The sequence below is a fragment of the Cucurbita maxima genome, unplaced genomic scaffold (assembly GCF_002738345.1).
Source record: "Cucurbita maxima cultivar Rimu unplaced genomic scaffold, Cmax_1.0 Cma_Scf00018, whole genome shotgun sequence".
In the NCBI taxonomy this organism is placed as follows: domain Eukaryota; kingdom Viridiplantae; phylum Streptophyta; class Magnoliopsida; order Cucurbitales; family Cucurbitaceae; genus Cucurbita; species Cucurbita maxima.
In genome coordinates, this window is record NW_019272034.1 from 845,646 (window position 1) to 855,948 (window position 10,303).

Genomic DNA, 10,303 nt, shown 5'->3' on the forward strand with positions numbered 1-10,303 from the left:
AAAAAAAAAAAAAAAAAAAAAAAAAAAAAAAAAAAAAAAAAAAAAAAAAAAAAGAAAAAAACTATACATACAGAAAGGTTGTTGACGTAGTCCAGAAGCTTGGATTCCATATATGTCTACTACTTTATTTTAGGTTTTAGATTAATTAATTAATGACTAATTCTTTTGTTCTGGGCTCAGAATTTCTACCCAGGTTTTGACAGTTAAACAGATAGGTTCCCCCTTTATATCTGATAGTATTTAAACACTGTATTTAGGCTGTAAATTTGGTTTTTTCACATCAATAAAAAATGTTTACATCAGTTGTTACGGAGGCTTAGACTACAAATGTTGCATATTGGATAAAGCCTTGATAGATGCAGATCTACTTATTAGAAACGCAATCGATTGATTGTGTGTTTGAAAAAGATATTAGGTCATAAACACAACGCTTTTCATTTAAATCTACCTGAAGTCGGAGGGATAGCCACAAACTTGCTGTTGTTTCTGAGAAACTGGTTTGTTGATACAATATGATATGCTTTGTGAATCTTGTGAAAAAGAAATCCTGTATCAATCAAGTTCTATTAATAGAAAAATGCTAATGCCAAAAGTAATTATTTGAAACCATTTTTTGAACTCAGAACATCCATCAAGACTAAATAGCATCAATGCCTCAAGAAATTATGAGATATCGAACACCAAATCAAGATATTATTTGATACCATGCACTCAAGAATGATTTGCAACATGATAGAGAAAATTTTAAACGCCATAAGACAATGGTGACACTTGCAAGTCATGATGTATGTGAATTTCTAAGTGAATAAAGCTTTAGCGTAATGCCTGTATAAAGATTACGCATCTCTTGCCCTTGAGTCATAATAATTTCACTCGGCCAAATTTTTTCTTAGAATTTCTTACAATCCTAAGAACCTGCTAAAAGGTTAAAACTTAAAAGTAATGGCTAAATAACTGTTAAATGGTTTATGGAGAAATCGCTACTAGCTCTCTCTAGCTAAATAAAAACTACTAACTTCCTAAATCAATTTCACCCACTAAGAAAATTCAGGCTATAGCTTCCATTGTTTCTGTTATAATTGAAGCTTTTCTTTTCTTCTTCTTTATTTATTTATTATTATTATTATTTTGTATTCACTGGTGGCCTTATAAGTAGTAACTGAAAATAACTATGATTGAACGTGGGACCTCCATAACTTAATAGAGTAATAAGATCGTGAATATTCAAGTAACGGTTTTTCTTAGAAACTTTAAAATAAATATAGGACACAAAATGCCACCTCACACTTGAACGCTCTAATAGTTGCAGACCCATCAAGAATCTCAGTAAAAGAGGAATATATGGGAGAACAGGAAACACTATCGAGCCGTCTCAATTCCCGAGCTGTGGACCTGTAAAAGAACTGCAAAGTTTTTAATTATGCAAGCAAAGGTGAAATTCTAGCTCTCGTGAATACAATAATGTTATAAGCTAGTAAACAAAGAAGACAACACAATGACTTAAATAACATACAACTTCGAGTAGGAAGAATTGACGACTAGTCGCATCCTCCTGTAGTACATTCTGAGATATTATAGATCTAAAAGGCGTAGACATGATTCTCCCGAAACTTCATACACTTAGAAAATATAATAAGAAACGATACAACATGAAAGCGGTAAAAGAAAGCAATAAGTAATATAACACAGAGTTCGGCATGCAACGGGCATGTGGTCATGGGCAACACGCCTTGGACAAGCATGACTGTGACACATTGTACTAAAGCCTAAAGGATTAGAAATGTCTACGTCAATCAATTGGTGCTGATTCCTTGTGTAATTCATTCCCTAGCCTATTTAACCTATCTTTTGAAATATGCATTTGTTAACTCAATATTCTATTTTAACATTATAATCTCTCACAATTTTCGTTTCAGAAGGCTCCATGATGATGCTCATTACTCAGCTAGGCAACTCCCTTTCTTTGCTATTATTTGAAGCATCTAATTAGGGAAAAAAAAAAAAAAAAAGTAAAGAGCAAGTTCAAAGCAGCGACAAAGCTTGGGAGGAGGCATGAACTGTGACACCGTCACTACTTCCATTTGGTTGTTCCCAACAAAAAATTTTACAACTATCTTTTTTCTATTATTATTTTTAACAACTGGAACCAATTTCTATCCTAGTTTTTATTTGAGGCTACTTTTCTTTGCCTGTTTCATTTTTCATGTGGCCCTATCTTGTTACTATCATTACTATGGCTATCTCCACATCCCCAAGGAAATAGCATTATCTGCTTTGCTAATGTATATACACTTCGACAAAAGGATTAAAGACATCCATCAAAATTAATATCCGAGTATTGGGGTATAATGTAATTTAGCTAAAATGATATTTGATGCATACCTGAAGCTTACTGTAGATATACCCGAATGGAAGGAGCAACAACAAGAAGAACACCTAAACAAATAAATATAAGCGTTGAAACAATTTTTATCTAATAATGGTTTTTGAAGAGAAAAGGAGTTCACATCCAGCAAAGTATTAAGGAATGTAAACAAATTTGGTAGGTACCTGTACATATGAAAGGACTATTGCAATTCCCAACAAGCCAACAAAATTTGCTAGGAGGATGTTGAGGATGAATGGAAGAGAATTGTCAATAGTATAGAGATCAGAAGACAACCTGCAAAAAGAAACAATTATTCGAGGCATGAGGAGAAGGGAGGAGTTCTATGTTTCTCATTGTCCTCAACTAACCTGTTCAGGATTCGTCCGCCTGGTGTTTGATAAAAAAACTGAATAGGTGCATGAATAAGCTTATTCAACAATGTATCATGCACCTTTACTGCAGCTTGCAAGCCACCAAATGCAAATGAGAATGCTCTCAGCAAAGTAAAGAATGAGTTTATTATGCAAAAGATGCAAAGAGTAACCTGCAAAAATTTGTAAGGCATCAGAAAGAAAAAAGATATAGGCAAGCCTTAACAATATAAGGCAAACTTTCAAGCACTTCTACATGAAGATAGTTTGCCTGTGCAAATGAAAAAGGTTTGAGACGATGAAATATTCTGTGACATTCCCAAAAGAGATATGTACACAAGTGTACAAGTTTAACCTAAGTAGGAGAAAGTAAAAAAGATAATAAAGGACAAGACAACTAATGTATTTAAAAAAAAACATAATTATACTAATCTAACAACTATAACACTCCCCCCTCAAGCTAGAGCATAGATGTAAATCATGCCCAATTTAGTAGAGAAATAATCTATTTGTAAAGATATCTCCTAATTGCTCTCCAGTCGTCACATATCTTGTGGATACCAAACCTTACTGTATTGGGTTCTGCTAACAAGTAATCAGCCTTAACAAACTAAGAGTTAACCAACAATTAGATAAAGGTTGTAACAGACTGCTGATTGGTTCACCAAAGTGAAAGCCAAAGTAGATAATCAAAAAGATTATTTCAATTATTGGAGGAACTACAGCTAGAGATTTCTTCAATTTCAGTAATTAACTACTATTCTACATAACAATAATTATTTGATCAAGACAAATAAAAATGCAGAGAAGTGTAAGTGCTGATTACTAGGTAAAAGGTTGTTGGACTATCCATCTGACTTCTTCCTGTTGCGTCAACCCAAAAGGAAAGCCAAAGATCATTCCCGTTGCGTGAAGCTTGCATTAAAAATGCAGAAATGCATATAATGATTGTAATGAACCAACCACAAAATGCTGCATAGTTCCTGGAATTGTTGCCACCAAATATTTCAAAAACTACCGATGATAATTAATAAGTTATTATTAAAAAATTATCATAAAAAACCATTTTTTGAATTGCTCTGTTTAGTGAAGCTGAGTATACTGTTAATGCTTACTTGTATACACTGAATTGAACTCTGCCCTCTTTCCGCATCTCATCATCAATAGTCTCAGTTACTCCATTTGAAGCATTCTTGTCATCTTTCTCATCAACCAAATGTTTGTGAGTATCAGTACTCTCAATTATTTGGCTGTTTTGTCCTTGAATACGTACGGTTGTATCAAGTTCATTCAACTTGGAAAATGCAACATAAGATGAACCCGACAAGTTGGATGGATTTCCAACCCACTTTAGTTTTCCTTTATCCATTACAATAACCATATCAGCAGAATATATTGCCTGTGGAAGATGGGGAAAAAGTTTCTGAGAATGCCTTTGTTAATATCAAAGTAAATCGAATCCATATTCTATTCTCTCGTAAACTCAATGAGTACAAAAGGGTATTGATCAAATTAAATAGAAGAGCAGTCAAAAGGTGAATGGGGTAGACAAATCACAGACCTTAGTTCAAACAAAAATACTTCCTAACATTCTGTTTTTAATTCTGATTATGGTTGGAACAAAACCAAAAATGTTTCTTTTAACCTCTATTTTGGCTGTGCAACAATCCAATTTGTTTAAGGTTGAAGAAGAAATCCTAATAAGACCTCCAAAATGATAGTCAATAGCTTCAAAGCAACCACGAGTACAGAAATTCAAGGGTAATTCAAAAAATTCAGAAATCTGAAATTCATTGGTTAATTAGGATTAGGATTGGTTTGCTTAGTCAATTCAATGGTGAATTAGAATAAGAATTCGTTTGTTTTCTTGTTCTCTATAAATATAGAATTGCCCTTCTCGTATTCAATAATTTTTTATTGATAATAAAGATTTGATTGTTTCTTGGAAAGAATTTTCCTCTTATCCTCTTAGGCTACACCAGATATCCTTGTTTACTTATCGCTTAAGCTGATTCAAAATGATCTTTATGTGCCTGTTTTCAAGTAATCAAAGAATGTTCAAGGAAACAACCTGATGATTATGGGTACTAAGTATGCGTGTTCTTTTCTGTGCCAAAGGACCCAAAATGGCATTACGTAATATCCAATCAGCAACTTGTGCATCTACAGCACTAAGAACATCATCAAGCATAAGAATATCCACTCCATGATAAAGAGCCCTGTGAGTTGCAAAAGTCAAAATGATGTTTTATAAGAATTAAAAAAAAAAAATCACATTAGTAAAGATAAATTTCAAATTCGAGCACATAAAGACACCATAACCTTGCCATGGCTAATCGGGCCCTCTGGCCCCCAGATAAGTTGACCCCTCTTTCTCCAATATGAGCCATGTCACCTCCAGCCATTAATGAAATATCAACATCTAGAGCACAAGCCCATAAAGTATCCCAGTATCTGCTCAAATTGAATTCAACAAGTTTATGAATCAAAAGCTTGTGGATTGAAATCAGAGGAAATTTTGTTGAACCTAAAAGAATAAGAAGAAGAAAAGAACAGGCTTCATAAGATAATTGAAACAAGCAATCTTGTAATACACTGCACAGATTCACCTTTGTGGGTCATAATCCTTTCCAAATAATATGTTATCACGAATTGTTCCAGAAAGTATCCATGGGACCTACAGAGACAAAATGGAACGTGATAAGATTCTTTTTCCAAAATGTATGCATAACAGGTCAGTTCTCAGACAAGAACAAAAACCTGGGATACATATGAAATCGATCTGTTTGCATGTACAGAACCATGTAGAAGCCGCATTTCTCCCAGGATTGCACTCAATAAGGATGTTTTTCCTGAACCAACCTGAATCAAATACCTTTAGAATAGATTGTGAAAAGCGAGCTATGAAGTACAAATTCACCTCATAGATTTGATAAACAAATAACTATACTGATGCTAGATTCCCAACCAACAGCATTTATTATCATTCTAAAATGTTGCAAATACAAGAAAATAACCTGCTAGAAAATGTAAGCCCACTATCAATTACTAACAAACGAGCCAACAAAATCAGTTAACTACCTAACCTAACTAACTCGAAGAAAAACTACAAAATGACCTGTATTTACACTACAACGATTCCCTCCCTCTTGAAAGATAACTTATTCTTCAGTTTAAAAGATAATTAAGTCAGAAAGGATGTTTCAAACTGATTTCTATCAAAAGAAATCAAATTTAAAATGTCTTCTTCAGCTCACCAAAATAACAGTTCAATTGTTAATTGAACACTCATACAGTCGATATCAGTTTGGGTGGGTTATGTTAAAAAACAGTAGACGCTCGTGGGGTGGAAACTTCATTTCCTGCTGTCAGATTCTTACTTGCTATCATCATTCTTGATCAGGATCATTCTCTCAATCCAATACTAAAATGATTCAATCTACAATTTGTAAAACTCCAAGAATTCTCAACCAAGCGAATTATTAATATAAGAACTTTCTTTTATATTCAAGAGTGTCTAGACCAATTTGTGCATAACTTGATTAATCTCATCGGAAAAATTCTAAACCTGATGTAGTAAGATTAGTGATTAATTAGATATTTAAGTCAATTCCACGGTTAAATAGGTTTACGATAAGTTTGTATATCATGTTGGTTAATTAGGATTAGGATTTGTTGAAGGATACATTTCGGGTCCCTACCCGGAAAGGTGAGCCCTTGCCCTTATATGAGGTTAGATTACATGGGTAAGATAACAAAAGACTTACTAACTAAAGTTAAAAACTAAATAAATAGACAATACAAAAAATTACAAATAGAACCCTAAATCAAACTTATCATGAAAATTTCATAAAGCTTACCTCTCCAATAACGGCAACAAAGGAACCCTTGTAGATCTCCAGAGTCAAATTATTTAATAAAATATTTGGTTCTACTTCCTTGCTGCTGGACCAAGAAGAACATGAATTAGACATGAAAACTGCAGTTTCTTTAACATCAGATTCTGCCTGGTCATTGTTAATAATTGGGGAAGGAGAACTATTTGTTCTATCTGGTTCAATGCAAGATAGAAATCTCGTCAATCGTCGAAGAGATATGATGGCCTGGCCATGTATTTGAAAAACTAATTAGAAGAAACATATAATGAGAGCTCAACAAAATTAAAGTCATGGGCCATAAAAAACTTACATCAATCATTCCATTAATGACCCAAGGGAATGAATTTAGAGGAGAAATCAAAGTGTTAAATAGTGCCAGGCAGGTGAAAACCTGAAATTAAGGTTGGTAAAAATAATACAATAAATGCATTTTCCTGGAAAGATCAACTATTGGGGGAGTGCAGAAAAGGAGTTAACAGGATATGAAGTACTAAACATATACGACGAATACAGAGGATACAGTTAACAAAAAAGTAAACAGAAAATATAAAAAGAAGAGAAAGAAGAAAAGATACCGTTGCAGCATCAAGTTTATATCCCAACAGTGAGAAAAGTCCAAATGTAAACAGAGAAAACAGGGTTGGTGTAGTAGCCCAAAAGAATACGCACCATGCATCTAGGTACTTCCGTGTCTGGTAATATAAATTAAAATGTTTATCAGATAATATACAAGCATGGTTCATAGGCCTAATTAATCATGGACCCATATCTACAATGAAAGAATTTTCTTACACTCAAATAGGAGACTTCAAGAGATCTTGTCTTCATCAACCAATCAGAAAAAAGCAGCTCCCACCCATGTGTCTTCAAAGTATGAATGTGAGTCAATATTTCTCCGGTTCTCCTTATTCTATTAAAGAGTAACATAAATCATCTGAAGAGAACTCTATTGAACTATTAACTTTAAGCTCTCTCACAGTTATTCACTTAGATGACTTTTCATTATTTAGTCTAATTATTATCCCAAAACGTGTTGGTATAAATATTTATATGTATGTATATATACATATATATATATATATATATATAATGTATGTATAGCCGATTGAGATCATCTTTGATCCTTTTCAAGGCAAAAGGATATCAAAGGAGGAAAGACTTGATTATCTCAATTTTTTTAACAATGAAACTTTTCAGTGATGGAATGAAACGAGACTAATTCTCTACAGCTTTTTGGTGTGCTCACTCAGACTATTGCAGTTGCAACTATCCCATTGTTGATATCTATCGTCGTTGGAAAGTTTTTCATTTAGAATAAAAGAAATTCTGTGTGTTTACTTTTTCGTCTTCAAGTTTCTGACGTTGGCAGTTGATTGGAATAGTTAAGCAGGGTCATGAGGCTTTTGTAAACTTTAAAAGGAGACCTTGCTAGGCAGGTGATTTTTTTTTTTAACTTTCAAGCATATCGGACTTATTTCTTGTTATACAGGTTTTCATCCAGAAGTTTGTACTTGGTAACTTTTCACTACTTGAATAAAAAAAAATTCTTCTCCGAAAATATGAGCAAGTTGAGAGACAAAGGATGTACAGCTACCCAAGCCTGCTCTGCTCAAACAAGCATGTGACCTCACATTTCTCAATGAACTGGAGAGAAAAATGATGATTTTCCCATACAAATTGCAATTTTTATTCAAATAGTATAACTTTAAAAAATAACACATACATACATAATCACAAGCATTAACATGTCAATAAAAAGAATACGAAATAGTTAGAGAAAATGAAAATTAAATATGTCCATGAAGTTATAATTTCACAGGCTTAAAAAAGGTAAAATATTTCTTATTCAAATAGAGAAAAAGAGCATCGAATATTTATAATTATGCAAAATTTAAAACAGAGATTTAAAGCATTCTGAAACAAAGATGTCCATGCAATTATACTTCAAAAGTAAGTTTAGTCTCCTTCACTCAGAATACTACGTTTTTAATACTTTTGGTTATGCTTAGTACTGAAGCTTACAGGAAAAAACAATAAATAATCTAATTTTGTACTGTTGCTTGAAGTTCTGATGGTAGAATTTTTGAGAGTCAGGATGTCAAATACAGACATGTTACAGAAACTAAATTATTTGTGCCTTGTTTTGAAACAAAAGCACAAGTTTTGGGGGAACAGAGAGAGAGAGAGAGAGACATTTAACCAAACGCAAAAAGCAGCCAAATGTCTGTAAAAATTATGCTCTTGTACACCATTGGTCTTTTCATTGGTAATTTTAACATCTACAACAATGTGGAGAATGGAGAAGATAAAAATACCTTTCATCTTTTTGCTTCATCATTTCCTCAGTAGCCCTTGCTATCATTTCAGATATCCACTTATTCACTAGTCAATTTATATGAATATTTGGTCAGCATAAATAAAGTAACAGATACAGCATTGACAGAAGTAACATTGGACAACTCTAGAAAGAAAAGAATAAAATAAGTTTAGATGGTATGCTACAGAAGCAAGGAAGGTTAAGGTATACCTGGAATGAGTAATATGGTTATTGCAATTCCAGAAAGAAAGGCAAATTTGACTTGAACGTATAACAAATACAATGCGAGTCCTATTTGCAAAGGCAGGCTGAAAGTATTTAAACGTTATCACGATTAAAAATAAATCCAAATCCTCTCTCACACTTCAACAATTATTTCTCAGAATATCACGACTTTTAGTCCAACAAAAGAGAATAAAAAGGAAATAATAGTTGAACCACTATGCCAGCTATAACAATTGGATCAGTTTCATATTTAAAATTATGCCATATTTAAAGCTATAATATGTGATTAGATCCCTCTGGATGAATTACTCCCCCCTCCAGGCTGTCTGTTTTTTCTCTAAAACAAACCCAGATTAAACTCAAAAAAAAAAAACAGGTTTCTTATCTTTAAAAAAGGCATAATAAATTTTAATAATTAAATCTCACATAAAACCCCGACATACATTTATGAACATTGACTTTAAGTTTGGGATAATTGATAATCTAGTATAGCTTCATGTGGATTGACATTTTTTTTCATTTCTGAGCTGCGTTGCATGCACCTCGACTAATTTCACAAGACAATCATGTGATAACTTCACTTGATTGCCAAAGAAACATTCAGGATGTTACATCCCAAGTGGCCACCAAGATTTGAACTCACTTGCTCTAAACTCTTTACTTTTTCACCACCTCCCATAACCACTAGGCAATCTATAGTGTTGTTATCAATAACATTTATAATGAAATTGCACACCATTTCAATTTAATCTAACATCAAGATAAGATTATGGATGAATGTGGAAAAGGCTTGAGCGAATCACCTAGAAAGGTTTTAATAAGAAGCCAGTAGGGCATAAGATATTAATTATTGTTTCCTGCTATGTGGGAATATTTTTTAAGGCATTAGTAGAAAAAAGAAAAGGAATTTAGGAGGTATACAGCTTGAACATTATATCATCAGGTCACTGACTAGAATGAAACCCTAATGGGAGTCTATTGAAGATCTTTGGGATAGAATTGTTTTTGCTACTTTTTGTTGTTCTAAAATGTAAAGCCTTTCAGAAAAATTATTTCCTCTACCAATTTGATATTTAGATGTGCATATCTTACGTCCTTTTTTTTTTTTTTTTTTTTGAAACAAAAGATAAGCGTCATTACCTCC

General features: G+C 33.0%; 1 protein-coding gene across 5 annotated transcripts in view; it reads right to left on the reverse strand.

Annotated features, from left to right (window-relative positions):
* LOC111493028 (ABC transporter C family member 13) overlaps window positions 1–10,303 on the reverse strand; it is a 24,221-nt gene that overhangs the window by 5,080 nt on the left and 8,838 nt on the right. For all 5 annotated transcript variants that reach the window (XM_023142594.1, XM_023142593.1, XM_023142596.1 and 2 more), the window contains 17 exons: window positions 9,145–9,242; window positions 8,933–8,999; window positions 7,410–7,527; window positions 7,193–7,309; window positions 6,928–7,008; window positions 6,600–6,842; window positions 5,500–5,601; window positions 5,349–5,416; window positions 5,062–5,193; window positions 4,811–4,958; window positions 3,855–4,138; window positions 3,566–3,722; window positions 2,737–2,912; window positions 2,551–2,662; window positions 2,383–2,436; window positions 1,281–1,403; window positions 449–547 (listed from right to left, as the gene is read on the reverse strand). In XM_023142594.1, coding sequence (XP_022998362.1) covers window positions 449–547; window positions 1,281–1,403; window positions 2,383–2,436; window positions 2,551–2,662; window positions 2,737–2,912; window positions 3,566–3,722; window positions 3,855–4,138; window positions 4,811–4,958; window positions 5,062–5,193; window positions 5,349–5,416; window positions 5,500–5,601; window positions 6,600–6,842; window positions 6,928–7,008; window positions 7,193–7,309; window positions 7,410–7,527; window positions 8,933–8,999; window positions 9,145–9,242 — 2,179 coding nt within the window. The remainder of the gene's footprint in view (window positions 1–448; window positions 548–1,280; window positions 1,404–2,382; window positions 2,437–2,550; window positions 2,663–2,736; window positions 2,913–3,565; window positions 3,723–3,854; window positions 4,139–4,810; window positions 4,959–5,061; window positions 5,194–5,348; window positions 5,417–5,499; window positions 5,602–6,599; window positions 6,843–6,927; window positions 7,009–7,192; window positions 7,310–7,409; window positions 7,528–8,932; window positions 9,000–9,144; window positions 9,243–10,303) is intronic.